We start from the raw sequence: 27467 nt of genomic DNA, 5'->3' as shown, positions 1-27467 counted from the left end.
AGTAATGTAATATTTCATATACAAACAAGGCCATGCCAGGGGCAGATGGCATTTTTGGTACCCCCTGGTCGTTGGTTGCTAGGAAGCTGCATAGCATCATTGGATGCCAGTGTCATTGGCTGCTAGGACGCAAGTGGCCGGGCTGCACAGCATCATTGTTATGGTGCAGGCAGCTGGGCCACACAGCATCATTGGTCATTATGGTGCAATTAGCTGTCTGTACCATATCAACCAATGATGCTCTGGGCCTGGGGCAATAGTCTAGTAGTGAATAAAAATTTTTAGTTTTTGGGTTTAAGCTCTCTTTAAGTGCAACGTGCAGTGATTTACGCAGCACATGAAATTGCATGAGCCATGGCAATTAATCAACACATTAGTGGGCATATAGTAGAGGATAAATAGCTGTAATAAATATACCCAGATCATAAAATGTTGAATGAGTAAGATGGTGAATAAACTGCTAAAAAGGCAAATGTCATCTCACAATGGATGCATAGGGGTTTACTAAAAATGTAAAGTGTAAAATCTGGAGATTTTGCGTACATCTTCCCCACCCATCATACCTTGCCCAGCAGCACATTCAACCCTCTCCTCTTTTGAATTGGCTACTACGGAAGAGGTTACAAAAATTTTCTCGAATGCCCACCTAACCAATTGTCCCTTGGATCCTGTTCCCTCACAACTACTACGGTCACCCTCTTCTTCTATCCTATGCTCCCTCACCCACATCTTCAATCTCTCCCTTTCTAGTGGCATTTTCCCCTCCCCTCTAAAACATGCACAGATCACTCCCATTCTTAAAAAGCCCTCACTGGACCCTACCGACCTGAACAACTTAAGACCCATCTCATTACTCCCATTCACCTCTAAACTTCTAGAACGCTTAGTCTACAACCGTCTTAGCTCCTACCTCAATGAAAATAACCTTCTTGACCCCTTACAGTCTGGCTTTCGCTCACAGCACTCCACGGAAACTACCTTACTAAAACTCACTAACGATTTACTAACTGCTAAAACCAACAGCCAGTACTCCATACTCCTACTACTTGACCTCTCTGCGGCCTTTGATACTGTTGACCACCCGCTCCTTCTCAATAAACTACATTCCCTTGGCCTCCGATTCTGCTCTATCCTGGTTCTCTGGCTATTTATCACAGCGCTCCTTCAGTGTCACCTACAACTCTGTCTCCTCCTCTCCATAGCCCCTTTCTGTGGGGGTCCCCCAAGGCTCGGTTCTTGGACCCCTTCTCTTCTCTATCTACACCACCTCCCTTGGTCACCTAATAACTGCCAATGGCTTCCAATACCACTTATACGCTGATGACACCCAAATCTATCTGTCTACTCCTCACCTCACTCCTTCAGTCTCCTCTCGCATTACTAACTTACTAACTGACATATCAGCATGGATGTCGCACCACTTCCTTAAACTAAATCTCTCTAAAACTGAGCTATTAATATTCCCCCCCGCCCGTGCCCCCCTCCATGACTTTTCCATCAAAATCAACAATGCAACCATCAGTCCCTCCCCTCACGCCAGGGTACTAGGTGTAATCCTAGACTCCGACTTGTCATTTCAGCCTCAAATCCAATCATTGTCAAAAGTTTGTAGAATTCACCTCCGTAACATCTCTAAAATTCGCCCTTTTTTAACAAATGAAACCACCAAGCTCCTCATTCACTCCCTTGTTATCTCTCGCCTTGACTATTGCAACTCCCTTCTCATTGGCCTACCGCTCCATAGGCTATCCCCTCTTCAGTCTATCATGAATGCTGCTGCCAGACTTATCCACCTTACCAACCGCTCAGTGTCTGCCAACCCTCTACTTCAATCCCTACACTGGCTCCCAATCACCCAGCGAATTAAATTCAAAATTCTAACCACAACATACAAAGCCATTCACAACTCTGCCCCAAGCTACATCACTAATCTTGTCTCCAAATATCACCCAAATCGTCCTCTCCGCTCTTCTCAAGACCTCCTGCTTTCAAGCTCTCTCATCTCCTCCTCCCATGCTCGTCTCCAGGATTTCTCCAGAGCCTCTCCCATCCTCTGGAACTCGCTATCCCCTACTCTTGCTACCTTCAGGCAATCCCTGAAAACTCATCTCTTCAGGAAAGCCTATCACGTCTCCAACTAATCTCCTACCACTTCCACCAGCTCATTCCCCACAGTTACAACCTTTTGTACCACCTGCCCCACCCTATTAGATTGTAAGCTCTTCTGAGCAGGGCCCTCTTAATCCTATTGTATTGTATTCTATTATATTATAACTGTATTGTCTCCCTTTTATATTGTAAATCGCTGCGTAAACTGTTGGCGCTATATAAATCCTGAATAATAATAATAATAATAATAATAATAAAATCTGGTGCAGCTTTGCATGGAAACCATCAGCTTCCAGGTTTCATTGTCAAAGTGTAACTCAACAAGCTGAAGTTAGAAGCTGATTTGTTACCATGCACAGCTGCCCCAAATTTTGCACTCTCCAGTTTTAGTACATCTCCCCCATAATTAGTGGTCATCCATTAGATAAATCATTGAATCAGAATAAATTTTTTTTTTAGTGCCCCTGCAACATGCTGTTTATCTAATTAACCTGAATACTATGGAAAAAAGGTTAAAAAATAATAGTAGATAAACAAATAATATCATTAAATCTGAAAACAAAACCTAAATTTTAGAAAAACTAATAGGCAGTCTTTATCATCCTTTAAAAAGTTCATTAAGATATCATGATTATGATAAGTACAACATTGGGGAAAATTTATTAATTAGTGATTTTATTAATATGTTTAACTCTTTCACTATTGTATTCTATCGTATTCTGTAGATATTGTGCATACAGTGCACTTTTCAAGCCCTATACTAGGAAGTATGTGTTTTACAAAACAGAATGTTCCTTTATTAAAACCTAGGCATGATCCAAAATCACAAAGATGGAAATAAGCAAAGTAATATGACATACACTGATAATAAGTGTGAAGCATAGTCGTCCTAATCGGGCACATACAAAAACAGGTTGTGATATAAAAACCCAACAGCAGCTTTGCCCATTCACTAAAAACAGTAAAGAATTACTGTGCGAGAGTATAGCAGTCGCTCTAACAGATAGGGTATACGAGGAGGGACAAACTCCCTATGCGGTCCGTGGCTGCCACACCCTATCAGACTTTTTAGGGTAATTCCTATTAATATATGTAAATTTATACATAGGAAGAGCTGCATTAATAGACTTTTCCCAGGAAGCTATGGAGGAGGGGAACAGGAATTCCATTTGATAATGATTTCTCTTTAATCATAGTATAAGAAGTAAGATTTAATCATTTTGTACATCTAGGCCTTTGGTCATCGTCTTGGATACCTAATAGAATCCATTCAGGGGTGGTCGGAAGGGCCAGCTGGAGATGAACATTTTATGAGTTCAACCACCTCTCCCCAGAAGCGAACTACCCCCAGACAGCTCCAGAACATATGAAGATATGTACCTACATCTTCCCCACAGCGGGTACATTCCACAGACTTCTGGGGATATATTCTATGTAGTCTCCGAAATGTGTAGTACACCCTGTGTAAAAATTTAATTTGGATCAATTTATCCCAAGAAGAAATTAGTAATTTGGTACTGTCCTCGAGACATGCCTCCCAATCTTCTCTGTCAAGGTCAGGTAAGTCAGCCTTCCACTGATCCCACAAATGCTCCATCTTAGGAAAGTTGACGCTAAGCAAAATCAAAGTAAAGCACAGACAAGGGTTTAGACAATGTATCTTGGGCCAGCAGTTCCTCAATAGGGTCCATAGCAAGGCACAGTGAAACAGAAAACTGAGCTTGCACCGCATGGCGCAACTGAAAGTAACGAAAAATCATCTGCCTGGGCAATTTAAATTTGGCCCTTATTTCTGCAAAAGAAAGAAGTGTACCTGCTACAAATATGTCATGCAGTCTTAATCCCATATCTAGCCCAAAGCTGAGGATCAGGGATGGAGCAAAGATGTGGAAGATTTGGGTTGCCCCACAACGGGTTAAAGGGAGACCATCTATTGGGTTTGTGGAATCTGCTCCTAGCTACCGCCCAGACTTTAAGAGTGGTCTTAGTAGAACATGGTAAGATGGGAGGAAGTATGTGTTTTAATGTAAACACTCAGACATGTTCTTGGTTTGTATTTTTGCAGCTGATAAGAGTCGGAAATTTATCATGGAAGATGAATTTGCAGTCACCACATTTGCCAAACCAAAGTGCGGGAAAAGACATGACAAGCGGGTTGTGCTGCGAGGCCGAATTCTGGGTGGTCTTTCAGCTCTTCCAGGATCTCACCCCTGGCTGGCCGCTATATACATTGGGGAAAATTTCTGCTCTGGCACCCTTGTAATGCCTTGCTGGGTGGTGTCAGCCGCTCACTGCTTCGCAAACGGGTACGTTGTGTATTTAGAAGGATTATACAGGTGTAATAGAAATTAGCTACCAAGTTAAGCCTATTGCCAGGACTGGTTATACCATAGAACTCAAACCAAATGAAAACAATAGGAAAGGGAAGAAATGGAGCTTCCTTTTTTTTTTGTATTGCTATCTATGTCCACATTTGATAGATTTCACCTTTGAAACTTTGTTCTGGGTTATGTAAAAAACTTCTTTCTACTTTCTATAGCACATTCTCCCCCTGGAAGCATAGGTGCGCCTCCGATAAAACCACTTTAGTGACCAAAACCTAAAAAGCATGGAAACCCACAGTAGCCAGTCAAAGTTTTATTTTACATGAGCCAACCCTGTTCAGCATGGGCCGTAATTATTACACATGACCTTTTTCTGCTTTCCTTTTTGCACTCTTTAGTATCTTTATTGCTTGTAAGTGGAGCTTGTGAAGGAGTTACGTGTGATTTGGCCTTCAGAACAAGGTTCTGCTTGAGTTTCTAGAGGACCAGGTGGTTGAGGAACTACTTTACAGCAGCTAATATCAAGTTTTGAGATGCACTGCTTTTTCATATGCTGCACACCAAGTAGCTAGCTGGCTGTATGTTCCCCTACATCAGACAGTGAGGACCAGGGCAACCTCACTTACTGAAAACCTCTACCAATGAAAGGTGGGACAGGTTGGCGTCACTCATAGTACATACTAGCCACCAATAAAGAACCTATAAAAGGTACCCACTAGAACTGGAACAAAGGAGCATCTGCGAGTCTCAATTTGCATAACGATACATGGTTAAAGATATCTGTTTTCTCATGCATATGAAAATCTCTGCAACAGCCATGCAGATGAATAAGTACAATAACAGATATGACCTGTCATGGCTTACCGTTCGTAGAATATTAATTATAGACTTTGAATAACAATTGAAAATTAGGTCTGGGAATCGGGCTATAGACTGTAAACAGAAGAACGAGGGGTGTAGTGCTGACATTTTTGATAAATTTGTGTCATAATGTCCATAGGTGATGTTCACAATAAGTAGAAAAAAAATGGTAAATGGGACTTTCAAGGTGCTAGCAGTATCAACCCCTGGGAAAAAAAATACATACAACTGTTAAAACTTTATCTTTTATTAATACACACATAATCTAAGGACGACTGCTAAAACCATGCAGTTGGGCTGTGTTTTTACTACTCCTCAACCAATCCCCCTTTAGTTGTAAAGGCAGTGGCTGGGGTGAACACATGCTGCTGCAGCATTCATACCCTTTGTCGCATTCTCCAGAAACTACTTTACATTTCTTTTAACAGGAACCAAAAGAGGATGGCTATTAACCCTAACCAATGCTCCATTCTGTGCTAATTTCTGTTCTGCATGACTTGGGATTTTGTTTCTGCATTGATAACACACCAAAATAATTCTCACCCAAATGCAATAATAGAATATCTGGTGTCTATCTATACAAGAATAGTAATGGAATTCAGAGGGCGTACTATCCACATCATAGATCTAATGTCATGCCATTTAATAGCTGCATCGCTTCTGAAAATCTCAATTGTCTAGGTCTAAAAAACTTGTTCAAAATTGCATTATACAAAAAAGATTTTATAGCAGGGCCTCCCTGCGTTATTGCCCAGAATAAGTCATCCACATAAAATTAGAAATTTACTATAGGTATCCAAAGAAGAACAAGTGCTGCTTTTGTCAGGGTACCTCAGTGTGTCAACACGATCGGCCATAATTCTAGATTTTTGTGGCATAGGTACCTTGGCCTTCTACTTGGGAACAGGGTCAGTACCTCCTTCTGAGCTCCTGATGTAGCACCCTTTAGTTTAGGTAGGGAGCTCCTCACAAATTTACTTGCCAGGAGTAGTTATTCTGGTTGATTGATAGAGATCTATTGCTTTCACAATAAGTTTGGCCTTGTTGCACTTTTCTCTTTTACCACTAGGTGGCTGGGTACTTGGTGGTACTAGATATGAGAAGGGCAACCCAAGGTCAGGTTATGGGTATGTGGGGTATCTCAGCCAATGGGCAGGGGTTTTCTTGAATCCCTTGGCCTGCTGGGAGAACCTATATATTCGGGTGGAGTCAGGTGATCGAGGTTCTATGCCACCTGGACGGCTGTCTGGGTGGATGTGTGTCGTATTGCCCAGGCTGCTAGGCCAGAGATTGGGCCTATCCTGGGCACATCTGACTGTTAGGCTGTCTGAGGACCTATTCAGAAGCAAGAAAGCAGCCAGGGATGGGATTGTGGCTTGAAGTCCAACCAAAAGTGATGGTTCTGCCAGCCGGAGAACCTGTCGTGGTCAGAGGTAGAGGGGAAGCTGTCGCCAGTAGGGGACTATCTGCCTTATTACCAGGGACCACAGTGAGTAACTGAAGAAACGACCGGAGCAGTATTCTCACCAGAGGGGGATGGTGAAGAATCTGGAAACTTTAGTGAGAATTAAGCCAGGGACCCAGCCAGTGGTGGTGACGCTTGCAGAGCAGCCTTGTATGTCAAACCAGGGACCAAAGGGGCCAGTGTGAGTGAAGCTTGAGAGGTATCTAGAGTGCCAAGCTAGAGACCCAGCAAAGAAGATACCACTGTGAAGATTGGAGGATCTCAAGGGATTCAGTGGCAGTGAATCAGTGGGTCTAGTGAGAGACTGGGAGCTCAGTGTATGAAAGAACTACAAGGAGAAGTTATAGTGAATCTGAAAGAACTGTTACGCTTTGTGTTAGGAACCGGTAAAGACTGTTGCTATAGGAGACCGCATTCCTGCACGTGCAGATGTGGCTTCTTACTGGAGGCCTTTCCCTGCATGGCCGTCGTCCTATTGAAGTCTCGGAGTCTGCTAATTGAGTTTGCAACTATCTACAGGTGTCCTGGCCCTAACCCTCTCTCCCCCCAAAGATATAAAAAGGACTGTTAAGAGAAATAAAACCCCTTTTACATCCAAGAAGTGTCTGGCGCTCAATGACTTTCACCATCTTTGCATCCACTATGCCTCACAACCCACTACATACAAAAGGATGTCGGCTATCCCTGGCCCTAGATGTTTTCATCCGACCAAAGGAGGCCTGGGACCTTGCTACATTTATTATTCTCTTTCTCTGACTCTTATACCAGAGCAATGTTTCTCTTTTTTAGTACCCAGCATCTGGATCTGGGTAATGTCATTTCTATTTCTGGCGACTAAATGGAGCTCGCTCTGCTGGGCCCCAGCAACAAAAATCAAGGCTTTGTGCAGGCCACAGCCAGCTCCTGAGTGCTCACTTATCCTTCAAGGCAGACCTCTGATGTGTACTAGATTTGAGGGGGATGGGTATTTATTTACTACAAATCACCACCAACCCCCATGGCAGCACTCTTCCTTCACTACACTACATCCCTGACAGACTTCAGCCTTAAAGTAAAACATTGGTCAGGCTATGGACATTTAAGTCTTTACAAATTCTTTAAATGTGCTTTTAAAAGAGGCTCTCACTGACCTCTGTAGCTAAAGGCACTGTGCAGCAATTCATCCCACTTCCCCTAGGCCCCTTTCACACGAGAGGTTCTATCAGGTTCGCCTGTCTTGTGACCCTGATTTGGTCCAGCTTGTTTTCCACGTTGCTTATGAGGACAGCTTTCCTAATGAGTTCACTGTGGCTTCATGTTTGAAATTGCCTATCCTTTCCAGCCTCTAAGACCTCCTCACGTCGTCTTCTCTCCTTTACTTGACTTTGCCAGTCAATAGTTGAATCTAAATTCCTCTCCAATGGTTTTCTTAATCCTTCCTAGCCTCACCTCCTCCACTTATTCATGCTGCCCCTTCACCCAGCTTCAACATGGCTCTCAGCAATATTCGCTTTACTGTGAGCCTTTTGGCTCAAGGTAGTAAGAATGACTCTAGTGCTGGATGGCAGCCTCATCTATGTTAGATAATACCGGATAATATAAAAATAGAAATATCATTGCTGTCACTCTTTGTTTAACTTTGAAGCCACCTACTAATGCCAAGACAGACGGCTCAGATTTCAGACTTCACTGGCTGCAAGCTTGCCCCATTTTAGCCACTCACGTGCTAATGAAGCAAGGTTTAGCATGACAGCCCCAGAGCTGACCCTTTCACCAACTTAAACCGTAAAGATTGCAATGTAAACCTGCTAGAAAATGTAACTAGTCAATTACCTAGCACAGCAACTCCCTCTTTGCATGTTATAGTAAACTCCTTTTCCAAAAGTGTCCTAAAGCTGATCTGCGGCTTTATTGTCACTTTAACAAATTTGTTTGGGCCAAACTGGACTATTTCCCACGTTAACAGGTGCGCTTGCTGGGCGCGTTGTATAACAGCTTACATACATTATCCAGCACTGTGTTCTGGCTGTGGGACACCAACTTCTCATTCCACACTCAGAGCAAAATTGAGTTGGGCTGAGCGCTGTTCAGCCATTCGTAGGCAGCTTTGTATTTTCTGAATACAAACCTTCCTGCGATTGGAATAAATCCAAATAAAGGATTTTGGATCACAATCGTGGTGTGCAGCCTATTCTTTTTCTTTTACAATCGCTTTAAATGCACAAAACAAGCTAATGGGAATATTTTTGTCAAAATTATCTTGCCACAAGGTCTCTTTAACAAAAAATTAAGCTACAGCAGCTACTTTTATTGTTTCACTTGCAATGCTTTTTGGCTCATTACTGCAGGCCTGAGAACAAATTTTATCCTCTTCTCTAAAAAATCATCTCAGTGCAGAGCTCAGCTCTTATCGCTGTTGTAGAAGTTCTGGCTAATCAGCAGAGCTTCTCATGGTTCATGAGGTTGGGGGTGGACATTTGCCAGCAGATTAAACACAACTAGAAATGTTCCTTCCACTTGCTGTAATACATGCCTGATGTACGGCTCTTTTAATTAAAAGTACTGTAAGTCCACAAGACCAACTGTGCAGAGAAGAAAAGGTAAAATAAGTGACTATAGCTGGAATCTCTGATGTCTTTATCTGCCCTGATTCAGGCACAGACACAGCTTTTTCTGCAAACCTTCAGATAATTAGCTATATTTGCATTCATGCTTTTTTATGTTGTCTTTAAGTGGCTTAATTTTTTATTCAAAAAACTATAGAAAAATAGGTTACAAAGCACAGATAAAAACGCATTTATTTGAATCCATACAGGTCTATTCTATAGAATTTTTCAGACTTGTGCAAGAATACAGCTATTTTGTCCATTACAATTAGATGTCGGCTTTCATTATACAAGCTACTTTTGTGATTTGAATGGTTGCCAATGGACTCATATACTCATGTTGAGGAGTCTTTTTTTAGTACCAGTTTACCTTCACTTTAACACCTTCCTGCCCAGCCTATAGAAGAATGATGGCTGGGCACTCAGAGCGGCAATTGGCGGTGAGCTGTGTCCTTTCTGACACAGCGCAACAATGATCAGGGCAAAGAGCCCATGATGTACTGTAGGCTTTTACCATGTGATCAGCTCTGTCCAATCACAGCTGATCACATATAAACAAATGCCAGTTATTGGCTGCCACCGTGTCTGAGTAAAGGAAAACCGATAATCAGCTTTCCAGTTACAGGGGACATTTACACTGATAATCAGGGCTGTGATCATTAGTAACAATAAAACTAGGTGCGCTACCCAAATTGATATAAACTAGTGAAAGTCTCCTGTGAAATCCTGCCTGTGAACTGAATAAAAAATGAATGAAAAGATCATATACATAAGTGAAAATATAAATATGTGAATTCCATATAATATAGAATTCCTCAAGTGGTTAAATAGCGTCCTTTTTGAAGGTAACACTCAAATGGTCTGAGGCTTCATTAAAAGCAAGTCCTTCAATTTTGTCAGAGCAGTTGTTATCCTCTTCACACATCAAGCAAAAGTAAAAAGTGTCTGCTTACCAGATACGTTGGATCCTCATTACAGAGATCTTTAGGGCTCAAAACTATTGACCTATCAGTCAGGAACAACTGAATCAGAACTTCCACGGGACGCCTCCCTCCTAGGACTGTTCAGAACGCTGTGTGGCAATCAGCAATATTCTCCTTGTATCCGTTATCCAGAAGGGACCGCTCGTGGCATATAATAAAGCCTTAGGGAGAGGAAAGAAGGCGCTTCATAGTGCAGCAGGTTAAAATACTTTTATTTCCATTTAGTGGACAACTGACGACATAAAAAGCAGAGCAAAAGCTGTAGCAAATGAAAAAACAGCTGCGGCGGAGCCCGATCAGCTGACACGTGGTGACGTCAGGTCCTCAAGCTCCACCTGACGCTGCGTTTCTCCATAAGAAGGAATCGACCTAGACTCCTCTCCTAGTCGATGCCTCCTACGGAGAAACGCAGCGTCGGGTGGAGCTTGAGGACCTGACATCACCACGTGTCAGCTGATCGGTCTCCGCCGCAGGTGTTTTTTCATTTGCTACAGCTTTTGCTCTGCTTTTTATGATGTCAGTTGTCCACTGAATGGAAATAAAAGGATTTTAACCTGCTGCACTATGAAGCACCTTCTTTCCTCTCCCTAATGCTCTATTATATGCCACGATCGGTCTCTTCTGGATAACGGACACAAGGAGAATATTGCTGATTGCCACACAGCGTTCTGAACAGTCCTAGGAGGGAGACGTTGCCTTCAAAAGGACGCTATTTAACCACTTGAGGAATTCTATATAATATGGAATTCACATATTTATATTTTCACTTGTGTATATGATCTTTTAATTCATTTTTCTTTTAGTTCACAGGCAGGATTTCACAGGAGACTTTCACTGGTTTATATCAATTTGGGTAGCGCACCTAGTTTTATTTTTATTCTGTTTAAAATGTTATGTTCATGGTTTTTTAGGTTGCAGCACCCTTAGTTATATTTTTTGGCATGCTACTTATGGATAGGGGTTAAAGTGGATTGTCCACGTTTATATGTGATCATTAGTGCCCTGATTATAAGTGCAGCCCATCAGTGCAATATATCAATGCAGCATATCAGTGCTGCCATATCAGTGCATCCTTATTAGTGCAGCCTTATCAGTGCCTGTCAGTGCAGCCTTATCAGTGCCTGTCAGTGCAGCCTTATCAGTGCCTGTCAGTGCAGCCTTATCTGTGCCTGTCAGTGCAGCCTTATCTGTGCCTGTCAGTGCAGCCAATCGGTGCATCCTCATCAGTGCCCGTCAGTGCAGCCTCATCAGGGAACAAGAAAAATGACTTATATGCAAAATTGTATAACAGAAACGAAGAAAAGTTTTTGATTTTTTTTTTTTCAAAGTTTTGGTCTTTTTTGGTTTGTTTAGCAGAAGATAAAAAACCCAGTGGTAAATAAAAACCACCAAAAGAAGGCTCTGTCTCAAAAAAAAAATAAAAAATAACAATTTCATTTGGGTACAGTGCTGCATGACCTCGCAGTTGTCATTTAAAGTGCAACAGCGCTGAGACCTAAAAATTGGCCTGGGCAGGAAGGGGGTGAAAGTGCCCAGTATTGAAGGAGTAGATCAGTTTGTGTCCACCACTACAGTTTGTTAAAGTTTATTAGAGTATCCCAAGGCTCATCTTCACCCTATCCTAGTTCTTTTAACAAAATAAAACTACAAAAAGACATGTACAGCCTGTTCCCTGACTCGAGTGACTGTGAACTACCATGTGCCTGGCTGCTGTGTGCCTATCAGGGAGTGGAACCTCGGACCAAACAGCCAGACCAGTCCCAAATCTGCACTACACCGGAAACCAGGAAGGAACTGAGAAATGTAAAAAAAAAAAAAAAAAAAGTTTAAAACAAGTAAATATAATATACTGTGCCTTCCCATCTATTTACTAAGGCTAGTGGCATAAGCCCAACATTTTGAGATGGGAATGAGGGACACCTACTAGCAAACGCATGTAGGCATAGGACACCCCCCCGCCACACCCCCTTAAAGGAGAATTAACCAAAAAAAAGTTAATTAACTTCACAAGGGCTTTTTTTACCACTATTTCTTTATATTGGCTTTTAAAATTTACAAATGCAGCAATTTAGAATTTTGGATGAAAGGTTTCTCACTGGGAAACACTTTTTGAAAGATTAAAAAGTGCATTTTATATACAACTATATAGATCAGACCAAAATAAGGGACTAATGAGGGGGAAAGAGGGACAAGGGGACATTGCTCCAAATCAGGGACAGTTGGGAGCTATGGCATAAGGATTACAAGCAGTTAATGTTGATTAAGAGTTTAGTTATGCTTTTGATTTCCTTACAGAATCTTACATTTTCACACTAGTGCTTCTCATGTATCAAAATGTGTTACATAAACTGATTTGCCAATAGCAACATGTATGAAAACTTGCACAGGAAGAATGAAGAAGTCTGAATTGGTTGCAACAAGAACCGTAATTTCTTTAGACATTCAGCTGATTTTTATTCATTGTAATTAAATTGATGGACGCATCTTCCTTTTTTTTTTTTTTTTTTTGTAACGTGTTATTTTTCATTCTTGCAAATCCCAGAATGTAAGAATGCTTTTTACTTTCCCAGTCGATTTAATGACGAATATTCTTTTTTTCTAGCCCTCCGAAATCAAGCGTGAGAGTGGTCCTAGGACAACACTTCTACAATGTAACCACAGACGTCACACAGACATTTGAAATAGACAGATATATATTTTATGACAAGTACTCGGTGTTCAAGCCCAAAGAACATGACATTGGTGAGTACACTGGGAGTAGAAGCAAGCTGGATATATTAGGTATGTTATGGCAGTTGATTAAAGGGGTTACGTGAACCATTAAAATTGGCAGTTGATGAGAGATCGCATAACCCGTTACTGGTGACAAGTGATAGGAGATCAAATAACCTTTTACCAATGGAAGTTGATGAAAGATTTACTTGAATGCTTACACAGTAAGAAAACGCATGACTCATTACAACTGCCTCTGGATGGGATACCCACGATAACCATTAAATCTGAAGTTTAATCGCCTTATATATTACCTAACTTGGTTCCTCCTATCTCCTCATCAGCATGCCAATGAAATCGTAAAGTGTTACTAAACCCACAACCGTAAAATCAGTCTGTATATGCAGTAAAGCATGCTTGTTATACTCACTGTGGAACCTAAGGGGTTAATCCTCTGCATTTGTGTAAAAAGGCTGTTTGATCCTGTCTTCTCTGATCCTCCCCTTCTTTCACTGTCCCCAATCCATCTCCTGATAAGACAGAGCCTTTGGAGTCACTCTGCACATACTCAGTTTGGTGTGCATTGAGAGTTTTGTTCCTTGGGAGAGTGCCTGTAATCAGCACAGGGCCAATCAGAACTGTCCAGACAGAGGGTCAGGAAGTGGCGGCCCGTCCATTAGGGGAGCCCGGGCGCTGCCCTCCTCTCTCCTCCCGCCCCCTATATGCATAATGGATAGATTCATGCATAGCATGAATCTATCCATGGCTGCTGTGGCCACCCCCTATCCATGTGTCCGGCCTTTTCAGGGCACCGGGCGCATGAATTACAGCGGCCAGGGTTTTTTTTTTTTTTTTTTTTTGAAGCATCTGATTAGAGCCAGAGGCTCTAATACGTTTCAAAATAGGGTGGGCTCGGGTCGCAGAGGATGCGGTTTGCCGCCCCCTCCAAAAAAAAAAAAAAATGATTCCATCGGCCGCCACTGGGGTCAGGGGTCCTGCAGACTTATAGGACAGTCAGAGTAGAATGAAAACTCCTCCTATAAGTTGTAACCAGACACTGATAGAAGTCACAAGACTGCTATATACTGCTGATGAGAAAAGGTATTTAGCCGTTTATATTTACTAAAATAATTGGATTTCCATGTTCTGTGTACTGTGGGAGACCAGATATAGTGAATACAGGGTCCTGGGTTTAGTAAAATAAAACCTTTCCTTGTTTATTACATACCTCATTTGAACCCGGGAGACCTTTTCGCTGGGTCTGTATGCTTCTCTATGTTGTGTATGCAGATCATGGCTGGTGGGAGGGGCTGACGGGGTACATTTTTGCCTGAAAACATCACAGCACTCTGCCTCGGTACATCTCTCAAGAGCCCCCAGCCTTGATGCAAGCAGCAATGCCCATGTGTGATGTTGAGCTACCGTGATTGAAACAGAAAACCAATGAATAAAAGGGTTGGGACAGGGGCAGTCAGGCTGGGGAGAAAGGGGCTAGATGATACTGGACTTCAGCCAGGAAATAAGACGGGCTGTATATAACTTGCCGCAACTTCTAATGCACACAGTGAGAATCTCAGTGTGCAGTGAAATCGGACTAAGGATTTTCAGTACAAGGAATGATCCTGTACAAGTGTGCAAGATTAAAAGTAATGCAGCTTTAAAAGTTATGGTTTTTAAGTGACCCCCATCAATTACTACACATGACAACTGATAAGAGATCACATGACACATTACAAGTAGAAAAAACTAGGTGCTGACAGCTTTCTTTATCAGTGGCAGTTGATGAGACATTAACTATCCTACTGCATCCGATAGCTAAGAAATAAATGAAAGACATTAAACATCATTACACTTCAACTGATAAGAGTTGGCATAAACACTAAGGGTTGATTTACTAAAGGCAAATAGACTGTGCACTTTGCAAGAGCAGTTGCTCCAGAGCTTAGTAAATGGGCAAAAGCTTTGTTGACTTCCATCATCCAATCATGTGCAAGCAAAAATTTTTTTTTTTTTTTTTACATTTTCCTTGTATGTGATTGGGTATTCTAAAGTGAAGCTTTACCTCATTCACTAAGCTCTGAAATGAATGAATGAATGATTTTATAAAGCGCTGCAAATGCGAACTGAATCGCCTCAAGGCGCTGGATGCATTCTCTGATGTCAACTTCTCAGAAAAGGAAGGTCTTTAGTTTTTTTCTGAAGGCCTGGTGGTTTTCTTCCATGCGGATGTTGGTAGGAAACAACTGCACTTTGCAACGTGCACAGTCTATTTGCCTTTAGTAAATCCCAGGGCTGTGTTTAATTTTGATTGGGCCCTGGACAAACATTTTCTTGGAGCCCCCCCCTCCATTCTGAGACATACAAAAAATCGCAGGTAGACTCAAAATCAGTTTACTGCAGCAGGGTTTGCATATGTTTGCCAGAGGTTACAGCTTATCCTTACTGCTAGCTGGCTGGTTGCTAGAGGTTACAACACAATTTCTGCTTGCCGATTGGTTGCTAGAGGTTGATGCACATTATTAGCACTCACTGGTTGCTAGGGGTTACATCACATCATTACCACTTACTGATTGATTTCTAGAGATTAAAGCAGATCACTACTGTTCGCTGATTTGTTGCTAGAGGTTAATGCACATCATTACCTCTCACTGAGCAGTGGAGCAATCCCAAATAAATGAGCAAGTAAAGGGGCACATTAATACACATACTGCGGAGAGACAATCAGACTGCGGACATGCTGCAGGAGATTACCAGAGACTGCGGACATGCTGCAGGAGATTACCAGAGACTGCGGACATGCTGCAGGAGATGGTCAGAGAACTTTAAGCAAAGCACAGCTTTACAGTTGAATAACACAGTTCAGGATTTAAGCAGTCAGGCATTTTATAGGTGTAAGGACATACCTGGCCAGCCAAACTCACTACATACATCCAGAGGTCCATGGGAGGGGCTTCCACTCTCTCTGCTCTCACTAGAACAGCTGGGAGCTCCACTGACGCTTTGTTGGGGGGCCCGTGCTACCTGTGAATTGGGGCCCCGATGACAGCTTTTCAGAGTGCACAGAGGACATGGGAGGCTGTATTTCCGCGCTAGCCAGCTGAGGGGGCGGGGTCAGGAGCTCCACTGACGCTCTGACCCCTCCCCCATGCAGCCTGTATACTCAGAACAGAGCTGCTGTAGTGGGATCCAGTGATCGGAGTGGGAGCGTCAGTGGAGCTCCCAGCCCTGCCCCCGGACCTCTGTATACCCCAGCCAGTATAGAGGGGGCAGGGCTGGGAGCTCCACTGAGGCTCCCACTCCAATCACTGGATCCCACTACAGCAGCTCTGTTCCTAGCATACAGGCTGCACGGGGGAAGGGTGAGAGCGTCAGTGGAGGTCCCGGCCCCACACCCCTCCGCTGGTTAGTGTGGGAATACAGCCTCCTGTGTCCTCTGTGCACTCTGAAAAGCCATCATTGGGGCTCCAATTCACAGGTAGTGCGGGCCCCCCCAACAAAGATTGAGCCCAGGGCAAGTGCCCCGTTGTACAAGTGCAAAGTGTACTTGAAATTGCACTGAAAGTGCACTTGAAAGTGCAGTCGATCCGAGGGGGATGTGTGTAAATGATTTCCAATGTCCAGAATAAATTAATATTCTGACCGGTAGAATGCATTTACGCTCTACGCCATATGCGTCTAAACGCGCATACTTGGGGACATTTCTTTTCTGCCAAGTTCTGTCAGAATTTTTTTTTTTTTTTTTTTTTTTTTTAGCATATTTTGAGCATAAATTCATATGTTCATGTGCATGAGGCCTTATAAGTAACACAAATAATCAGAGCTAACAAGCTAGTATGACCCAACACCAGTTATTGGGAAATTTCATGGCCAGAGTGACAGTTGAGAAAAGATCACATGCATTCTTTTTTTTTTTTTTTTAAATTTTTTATTTATATTAGAAAACCGGTTCACCGGGACATACAGTAGAAGCATAACTGTAATCAACAGCAATACATACATCAGTATAGGAACAATATGTGTCGTATATTGACAAAAAAACAAAATTGAAAAACATGACATTTCTGTTTCTGTAGTTTTTAGAGGCAGTGAGAATCTTACAGTGTCGATGGTTCATAGATTTTACAGCAGCATAGTTTCTGATCACAATTCCAGCTGTTAGCATCAGCTACTGAAACCAACTGTCTCGTGATTTCTGTTCGTCGTCTATCTGTCAGGGTATCATGTATGTGTTGTTAGTATTTAAGTGTATCTTAGTCCTTGGGTTAGCGGCTCTCCAGTTATTTTATTATTTCGAGAGAAGAAAAAAGGAAAGAAATAGTTTGTGAGGGAAAGAACAGGTTTAGTAAGATAGAGTGGGAGAAGACAGAGTTAGAGAGGGAGGGGGGGTGGGGAATGAGGTAGGTGAGGGTTCGGGGTGGGGGGGTTTCGGGAGTTTAAGTGGTAGTGCAGGAGTCCTTGTATACGCCTAAGTCTATAGGATCTTGTTCCTATCTACAGAGTGCAGTTTAATCCCATCAGCCACGAAGTGCCTGACCCTCCTCGGAATACTTGAACATATTCCATAATTGCCAGGTTTTGGTGTACATTTCCTGTCTGTTTTGGCTCGTGAGGATTAGGTCCTCCATTTGGTTTATTTCCTCAACTCTTTGGAGCCACAGGGCAATGGTTGGTGATTGAGTGGATTTCCATAAGGTTGGGATGCATGATTTTGCCGCGTCTAGCAGGTGTCGTATCACTGACTTCTTGTAAGCCCGTGCGGGGGTGTCAGTAGCGTGTAAGAGGAAATATGCTGGGTCATCTGGCACAACGCGGTCTGTGAATTTTTGTGTTATTTGGCGGACTTCTCTCCAGAAGCTCTGGATTCCAGGGCAGGACCAGAAAATATGGAGGAGTGTGCCTTTCTCTTTTTGGCATCTCCAACAGATGTCAGATGCCGCGGGGTATATTGTGTTAAGAAATGCCGGGGTTCTGTACCAATGGCTAAGGATTTTATAATTCGTTTCTTGGATCTTGGTACATAAGGAGGATTTGTGGGTGAACTGTAGGATATGTTGTTTTTTGCAGGTGGAGAACTGACATTTTAGTTCTTTTTCCCATACGCTGAGGCCTCTAAATTCGTAATCTTCTATTGGAGTGATTAACATGTTGTAGGTTAGGGAGAGTGAGTGTGGTAAGGGCCCTGTTCCCGAACACAGATCCTCCATTGGTGCAAGGGATTGATTGAAATCAGTAGGTGGCGACAAGCTGCTTAGAAAATGATGGAGCTGAGAAGCTCTAAAAAAGTCTAGCCGAAACTGTCCTCTAGCCGAAACTGTCCTCACATGCATTCTTACAAGTGGCAGTGGAAGAGTGTTCACACCAACAGTCACAGATGTTAAAGTGAAGCTCCACCCAAAATGGAAAGCTCCACTTGTCTGTCTCCTCCCCCTCTGCTGCCACATTCGGCACCCTTTGGGGTAGTGGGTACCTCATTTTGACAGGTACCCGCTCCCACTTCCAGGTAAGATCACTGCAGCAATCTCCAAGCATTTCCAGCCCCTCCTCCTTCTCCCCGCTCCAGGAACATTCAGAAAGCACATTGTGACTCGCGCATGCGCAGTAGGAAACCAACTGTGAAGCCTTAAGGCTTCACTGCCGGTTTCCCTTACATACAATGCCTGCACCCAGCATTGTTTGATGAATCAGCTTGGGGTGCCGACATTGTGGATCCCTGGACAGGTAAGTGCCCTTATATTAAGTCAGCAGCTACAGTATTTTTAGCTGCTGACTTTAATTTTTTTTCAGACTGGTACTCCTCTTTAACTACTGTGTGTGTTTTTAAAATGGCAAAGCTAAATACCTTTTCTCACACCGCAGCTGTGCGGTCACGTGATCCCACCTCTGCTCTCCTTCCCCGATCTAAGCAGAGAAGTGGGAGGGGCTGAGATTCCCTTCTGACGTCAGCCAGCAGAGGGAGGTCACTTGACAGCACAATGGCGGTGTGAGAAGAGGTATTTAGCTGCGTCATTTAAAAAAAAAAAACACACACACACACACTGTAGCTAATAACTGCTTAAACCAGAGGGATTACTAATAACTGCTTAAACCAGAGGGAATACAAGTGTGTTTTTTTTTTTTTTATTTTTATTTTTTTTAAATCGGGTAGAAGCTTATTGAAAACCAACAAAACCTACAACACAAAAGAGGGATACAAATATTTTTGCTGCATATTGCGGGAAGGGCGGGGACAAAGACAGCTCTCACACTGACAGGGAGGGAAACGGAGAGGCAGCAGGATGACAGGGCACGTCAACTGACCATGGCATCATGGCTCAGCAGCCATGATTATCATGGTCCACGCACACAGGGGGACAGAGGGACAAGCAGGATCAAACGGGTATATTACAACATAGAAATGGACACATTGCATGGCACAAGCACTGCCTTAAAGGAACAGGATTTTTTTTTTTTTTTAATATATTTTGCTTTCATTTCAGTGTTAATCCGGCTGAAAAGAAAAAATGGTGCTTGTGCAAAGAAGACTCAGTTTGTGCAGACAATCTGCCTGCCGGATGGCATCACCTTTGAAGACGGTCATGAGTGTCAAGTGTCTGGATGGGGGCGGATAAAAGAAGGTATAAATCTTGGTCACTAATATAAAACCCTCTTCTTTTGCTTTAAGGTAATATAAAGTTTAGAATAGAGCATGATGATTAATGAAAGAATTTGATTGGCTGCTGAGGGCACCACGTATTCTACAGGCAGACATGAATCATAGACTAGGGGGGATTTTTATGAAATTAATTTTGCTGTGACCTCTTAGTTTTATTTACATCTGAGCCAGATGCCAGTGCAACTATTGTGCCAGTGTCTAGTCAATTGTCTACATTTAAAACTAGTGCATTATACAATGTCCGACTTTGCTGACTCAGGAGGCCATTTTGTGTGAGTCTGTATTAGACATGTGCACTGACAAAAAATCAGTTTGTTTTAGTTTTCGTTTCATTCATTTTTTTTGGAAATTCAGAATTCGGAAATTCGAAAATTCAGAAATCCGCAAATTTTCAAATTTCCGAGTTTAGAACTTCCGAATTTTCAAATACCGAAATTTCGAAATTCCGAATTTTTCGGAATTCGAAAATTCAAAAATCTGAAAATTTGAAAATCTTAAAAAGAAAATCAGTAAAATTAGAAATAACTATTAAATTCTAGGTATTGGAATTTGCTTTCAAATTTGGCTGTTTGTCAACATAACGAACACAAATTTATCTGAAGTTACGAATTATCCGAAATAACGAATGCCGCATCTAAACAAATGGAATGGAACAAATTAATAATAATAATAAAAGATTTATTATTATTATTAGATTGTTACGTTCCATTCTTTTAGATACGGCATTCGCTATTTTAGATAATTCGTAACTTCGGATAAATTTGTACTCGTTACAGTCACTAACGGCCAAATTTGAAAGGAAATTCCAATACCTATAATTTAATAGTTATTATTAGTTTCAGATTTTTGAGTTTTCGAAATTTTCATTCTTTTGAATTTTCAGATTTTCATTCTTATTTTCAGATTTTCGAAATTTCCGAAATTTGTCAGAATTTGTTAAACAAATTCGGAACTAAACAAATTGCATATATCTAGTCTGTATACTGATAGGTCACGAATGACAAGCTGAATACACATACAAAGAATCTCTTCCTTGCTGCACCTGCTTAACATGCCAATCATGTTCAGTTCCTGCCCTCCGACACCCATAGGAGAGAAAGGACATGACGGCTAAGAACTGCTTCTGTTTGTACTGTTATGCTGCATCATATTTCACACAAAGAGGGGCCAAGCCAGCAGCCTAAAACAAACCTTGGCCACTCTTGGCCTACTTGGCCAGTAAAAAAAAAAAATTTGTTGAGAAGTTTATTAACAGGAAGGTGATCATACAGGTGTACCCATCAGTACGTGCAATGCGTTTCCATGCTTTTTTTGGTTTTGGCCAATGACAAGCTATAAAGTGTTTTTTTTTTTTTTTAATTTTTTTTTGCATAGCAACAATAGAGCAAAATATTTGTATGCAGAGGTGTCATATTTTGTTTAAACATACATTTAACATATGCGTTTAAAGTGATTGTAAACGATCACTTTGTAAAACAATCCATTCAGTTTAAAAAGTTAAAAATAGAAATGAAAGGTAAGATGTATGTGTGTATATATAGTATATAGTGTGTGTGTGTGTGTGTGTATGTATGTATATGTATGTATATGTATGTATGTATATGTGTATATATATATATATATATATAGTGTGTGTATGTGTATATATGTGTGTGTCTATATATATATATATATATATATATATATATATATATATATATATATATATATATATATATATATATATATATATATATATATATATATATATATATGTATGTATGTGTGTGTATATACTTTTTTTCACTTTTTTTTTTTTTAATACACGATCACATTCTCTTTGTTCTCAGCTGCGTAAGAGCTGGGGGAGGAGAAGCAGCAGCAGTACACTGAGCTTCCCAGTGAATGGCTGTGTAGCAGGGTGGGTATGTCAAGACAAGTCTGATCATTGGAGGAGAGCACATTGAGTTCCCAGCATAGCTAGAGAACTTACTTACGATGTACTGTCCTGCTTAGTGGGGTCAGTTTTTATTAGGAAAGCAGAGGGACTAGCAGGAAAGCCAGGGATTTCACACAGAGAGAAGCAATACAAAAGAGAACAGGATACTTTCTCAAACAAGTACATGGTACAGCAGGCACATTTCAGGAATATGAAGTGTTGGGGTAACAAACGCTTTAAAGCGTATCTTCACCCTCTGAGGGAACTTCCCTCCAATCCACCCCTACTCCCATCTGCTACATAAATAGCGTTGTCTTTTTTGTTTTTAGTTTTTTTGTTTACTTTTTTAATAAATTCATCTGGCCTGGCCCCTTCCCCCATGCACGTCACTCGCCTAGGTGTGTGACATGCACAATGCTTGATGTGCCTCCTGGGATATGCACATCACATATCTCAGGAGGAATATCCCTTCATTCAGAAAGGAGGAGGGGGCTAAACCCGGAAAAGCCGGCGGGCCTCTCAATGATGTCACAAACGACATGGCAGTGCAGGACCTAGTGGTTGCAGAAGACAAGAGGATCTCAGTGGGACAACGCTGGATCCTCAGGATGGGTGAGTATCTGGAAAGTGCACAACAGACTATCCAGTAAGCGGGGGTAAAAAAAAGGAAGATCCGCTTTAAGGTTCCTTTTTTTCCTTTTTGTGTTTCGAACTGTCCCAATTCTGGTACCTCTCACAGGTTCTGTCCTGCCATGCTCTCTCTCTTGGTACGATCTTCGTAGGTGTTGTTGGATGGATCATAGAGGAAAGGTCTTGCGCTCACCAGCTGGATCAGTTCTTCTGTGTCAACCATGCTGTGGCCCTCACTTCAGTGTCACTAGGAGAAAGGAATCTTGCTGTCATGCTACAAAAAGCACCAAAAAACATGCCAAAACACCGTTAAAGTCTATAGATACAAAATCTCACCGTCCTGCACCAAAAGAGGTGCCTATATCTCACACTGCAGGAAAGGTGGAAACTGACCCCATAGAACAGAATGAGAAATAGCGTGTCGTGCCTAATTGTGTTTCAGAAAACAGGCAACAGGTGTGAACGGAGCCGAAGAGGTCTATTTTATACTTCTATTTACATTTTTCATCTATTGTGGAGGATGACCCCCCCCCCCCTTTTTTTTTCTTTTTTTTTTTTTTCTTTTTTTTTTCTTAAAGCAATGACTTGGTATCAGTGGTCTATCTCTTGCTGTGCATCAAGTCTGCTAGGGTAGGGTTTCCACCATACTGGGCATTAAAAATAGAATTTGCTGCCAAGCTTAATGTTAGAGATTATAGGGGTGATATTTTTCCCCAGAATTGACTGTTGCAGCAGTGGTTTTGTGTAATGGGTAAAACAGACACACAATTCTGCTAACATTCAACTATTTTCCATTGCCTGCTATGAGTTGCCCATTGAATCGTGCCTTATTAGCTATGTACAATATTTAGCATGGTGCATTTTCTCCACTACTTATCAATTTCTGAGTTAAAAGCATAAATTAATTTGCGATGGATGTTTTTAAGTCTGAAAAATGGCTTATTTTGTAATACAAGTCTTAGTTTGCAAGTTTCTGTGACATTTGAGGGTTCAGTAAAAACATTTTTGAATTTTGTCAGTAAACAAAATGTATGGGAAATTGGTCACCCACCATATTAGCCTTCAGGGGGTCGCAAGTTAGTTACTTGACAACAATCGGCATCCAGGGAAACTTGGTGCTACTGTATGGTCAACAGTGCATTAGTTCACAGGATCACTGGATGCCTATGGATCACTCAACATGGACATGCCATCAAATCATCTGATGTCAAGTACATGCAGATGTCATCACCAGAAGTTGCCACATCCCCGTATTAAACCATGACATGCTCAGTGGTTGAAGGAAGAAGCTAAAAGCTATAACTTTCCCAGTGTGTGGACAGGTGCTGGACTACAGAGACATTTTCCCTTTTTACAATCAGTTTACTTTCACTTTCTGCTGTTATGCTGAATGTTTTGTGTTGCACTATCCCCTCCAATCAGCAGAGGGAGAACTATAACCAGAAAAGCCTATGGATTCCTATGCAGAATACTGAGGATCATGGGATTTAAAGTCAAGGAAGAAAGCCATATTGTGGAACCTATGGACCCTTTGCACTATAATTACAAGAGACAATGTGGCAAGGAGGAGGAGTGGATCTGCTTTTCTGAGACTGTGTTCAGCTAGGCTCTTAGTGCCAAGGGAACCAATGAGAGCATCTGCTGCATATTGACCAGACTACTGAGAGGCCAGGCCAAGGGAAACAGAGGCAGTGCAGCACAGACCGCAGCAATCCCATCTGCACTGGTGGCCATAAGGAGACCAGAGTATTCTCTCACATTCTGAATCTCCACTGGCATTCTGTGGAGAGACTGAGGGGGCCCTCTTTTCTACAGTGAAAGTTCACAGCTACATTACAGGAAGTGGTGAGAGGGCACTGCCCGTTCACAGTGCTAGCAGGAACGGAGTTACTCGAGGCAAGACCTTAAGTATACTGCTTCTATACTGCACCTTTGCTGCAATTTTACCCTTGTTGCATGCTGGTTTATTGAAACTGTTGTTAAGTGCACCAACGCTTCTGAAAGGGCCCCAGCAATAGCCAGCAGAAGACCAGCATAAAGGACTGCTCCTCCTGTAAAACCACCCTGCAAACCCCTTTGTACCAGGTGACAACATGTTAAGTTTGCCTTTACTACCTTGATTATTGCCTCTTTCTTTATATAGTACCACTGCTGGGCATCAGGTATTGCCATCAACGATTTTTGCATGCTTTGTGTATCCAAACTAGTGTGTCAGAGGGACTGAAGGTCTTGAGGAGGTTTGAGGCAAAGAACAGAGAACCCATCCTATCTAGCTGCTCCTCCGCAGATAGCTCAAGTGTTGATTGGTGATCTAACAATCTCAAATCCTAACAGGTCAAATCAGCTTGTCTGGAGCAAATTCTGAACACCTCTGATTTGTGTCAGTTGTGACATGTTTTAGTTACCCAGCATCCCTGAAAACATTACAAAGCATACAAATAAATCTAATATCCTGTAAAGGTCCTTTATAGCTCCATTGCGTTTATCTGGTAGCCATCCCTTACTACATCGGTGCAATATGTCCATGCCAATGCCTAGTATCGGAGTGCCATGTGGTATCAGTGTTTTGGCTTTTCAGTTTACATTTTTAACCCACACCAACCACACTCATGGGTTACTTGGTGCAACAAATCTTCAGCAAGTGTCAGTTGTAAGTTACTGAGTTTTCATTGCTAAAGAGTGCATCTTGTGTCTATTGTGTTCACAATAACATTATTTGCCAGGTGTGCCAGAGGGGCTGAGAGGCAGGGTATAGAACCAAATATACTCAAGCGGCTCCTTCGGGGGTGGCGCTACATAAAGAATACCCAATCAGAAAAAAACAAACATAGCATTTTTGCTTGCACATGATTGGATGAAATCAACAGAGCTTTACCACATTTACTAAGCTCTAGGGCAGTGTTTCTCAAACTTTTTTCAGTCATTTCACCCTCTATGCATAATTTTAATCTCGAGGCATCCAATTTTAAAAGGTAAAGAACTAAACAAATAGTTTTTACATATTGCAGCAACATCCACATATGTAGAACACCCAACATTAGAGGTAATTTATTCTTGCAAATCAACTGCACCTTTTGCACACTGGTACTGACTAATATTCCAGTGTTTCTCATCTCCCTCACTCAGCAAAAGTGACCCCAGTGCTGATTGAGAGGGGCAAGCAAGGATACAGGCACCTGACGTCCTTCTTATCAACCAATTACATAATCAGCTGTTTAAAAATGCAAGCTGCTGGCCCTCAGTGCCCAAGGTTGTAATGGTGAATATAAATAAAATCCTGTGGTTTGTGTAGCAAAAATGCAGGCCTGATTGCTGGCTTGTTGACAACTTTTGGGCAATTTGCCAAGTCACCCCTGCAGAATCTACAGTCTACTTGCATTTAGTAAATTGACCCCTATGTCTTCAAAGGTTCTTACTGACACAGATCACGGGTTCACTAGTAGCAGTTGATCACGTTCAGCTGGACTTGTTCTGTAATGTTGAAGATATTTTGCCTGTTCCTGACACGCAGGAGAACTGAAAGTATTCATACCCCCTGAAATTCTCCACATTTTGTCATGTTACAACCAAAAATGTAAATGTGTTTTTTTGATAGTCCAACACAAAGTGGCACATAGTTGTGAAGTGGAAGGAAAATGATAAATGGCTTTCAAAATGTTTACAAATATGTGAAAAGTGTGGGGTACATTTGTATTCAGCCCCCCTGAGTCAGTACTTTGTAGAACCGCCTTTCACTGCAATTACAGCTGCAAGTCTTTTTGGGGATGTCTCTACCAGCTTTGCACATTTTGGGAGTGACATTTTTGCCCATTCTTCTTTGCAAAATAGCTCAAGCTCTTTCAGATTCAATGGAGAGCATCTGTGAACAGCAATTTTGAAGTCTTGCCACAGATTCTCAGTTGGATTTAGGTTTGGAATTTGACTGGGCCGTTCCAACACATGAATATACTTTGATCTAAAACATCCCATTGTAGCTCTGGCTGTATGTTTAGGGTCGTCGTCCTGCTGGAAGGTGAACCTCCTCTCCAGTCAAGTTTTTGCAGACTCAGACAGGTTTTCTTCCTGTATTTGGCTCCATCCATCTTCCCATCAACTCTGACCAGCTTCCCTGTCTCTGCTGAAAACAAGCATCCCCACAACAAGATGCTGCCACCACCATGTTTCATGGTGGGGATGATGTGTTCAGGGTGATGTGCAGTGTTCGTTTTCCACCACAAATAGCGTTTTGCTTTTAGGCCAAAAAACTAAAATTTTGGTCTCCTCTGACCAGAGCACCTTCTTCCACATGTTTGCTGTGTCCCCCATATGGCTTCTCGCAAACTGCAAATGGGACTTCTTATGGCTTTCTTCATGACACTCTTCCCTAAAGGCCAGATTTGTGGACAGATTCTCCCATCTGAGCTGTGGATCTCTGCAGCTCCCCCAGAGTTGTTATTATGGGCCTCTTGGCTGTTTCTCTGATTAATGCTCTCATTTTGCTGTTGTGCCATACTCTTTCCATTTTCGGATGATGGATTAAACAGTGCTTTGTGAGATGTTCAAAGCTTGGAATATTTTTTTTTTTTTTTTTTATAACCTAACCCTGCTTTAAACTTCTCCACAACTTTATCCCTGACCTGTCTGGTGTGTTCCTTGGCCTTCATGATGCGGTTTGTTCACTAAGGTTCTCTAACACAGCTCTGAGGGTTTCACAGAACAGCTGTATTTATACTGAGATGAAATTACACACAGGTGGACTCTATTTACTAATTAGGTGACTTCTGAGGGCATTTTGGTTCCACTAGATTTTAGTTAGGTATATCGGAGTAAAGGGGGCTGAATACAAATTCACGCCACACTTTTGAAACATTTAAAAAAATAAATAAATAAAAAGTCCCTAAATCTATCCCATAGCTTGCAGACTTGATAACTTTTGCGCAAACCAATCAATATACGCTAATTGGCATTTTTCTTACTTAAAATATGTGGTAGAATACAAATTGGCCTAAATTGATAAAGAAATTAGATTTTTTACATATTTTTATTGGATATGTTTTATAGTAGAAAGTAAAAAAATATTGATTTTTTTTTTTTTTTAAATTGTTGCTTTTTTTTGTTTAGGTTGAATGAGGGGAGGTAGATGTGGCGCTGTTCTGGGGTGCAATATTACATTTTGATTATTGATTATAATAAATCAGAATCAAAATTTAAAGTGTCATGTGCTTAGTGCAAATCCTAGTGGTGTGCAA

The 27467-nt window shown here is 41.7% G+C and overlaps 1 protein-coding gene across 1 annotated transcript in view; it reads left to right on the top strand.

The window, feature by feature from the left end:
- The window catches only part of HGFAC (HGF activator), a 139016-nt gene that overhangs the window by 92555 nt on the left and 18994 nt on the right, over nt 1-27467 (top strand). The window contains exons 10-12 of the mRNA XM_073610866.1: nt 4175-4415; nt 12930-13069; nt 19516-19653. Of these exons, the coding sequence (XP_073466967.1) occupies nt 4175-4415; nt 12930-13069; nt 19516-19653 (519 nt within the window). The remainder of the gene's footprint in view (nt 1-4174; nt 4416-12929; nt 13070-19515; nt 19654-27467) is intronic.

Source organism: Aquarana catesbeiana, linkage group LG01, assembly GCF_042186555.1.
Source record: "Aquarana catesbeiana isolate 2022-GZ linkage group LG01, ASM4218655v1, whole genome shotgun sequence".
Classification (NCBI taxonomy): Eukaryota; Metazoa; Chordata; class Amphibia; order Anura; family Ranidae; genus Aquarana; species Aquarana catesbeiana.
The sequence above is the reverse complement of the archived record's forward strand: the minus strand, read 5'-3'. Positions and strand labels throughout refer to the sequence as shown.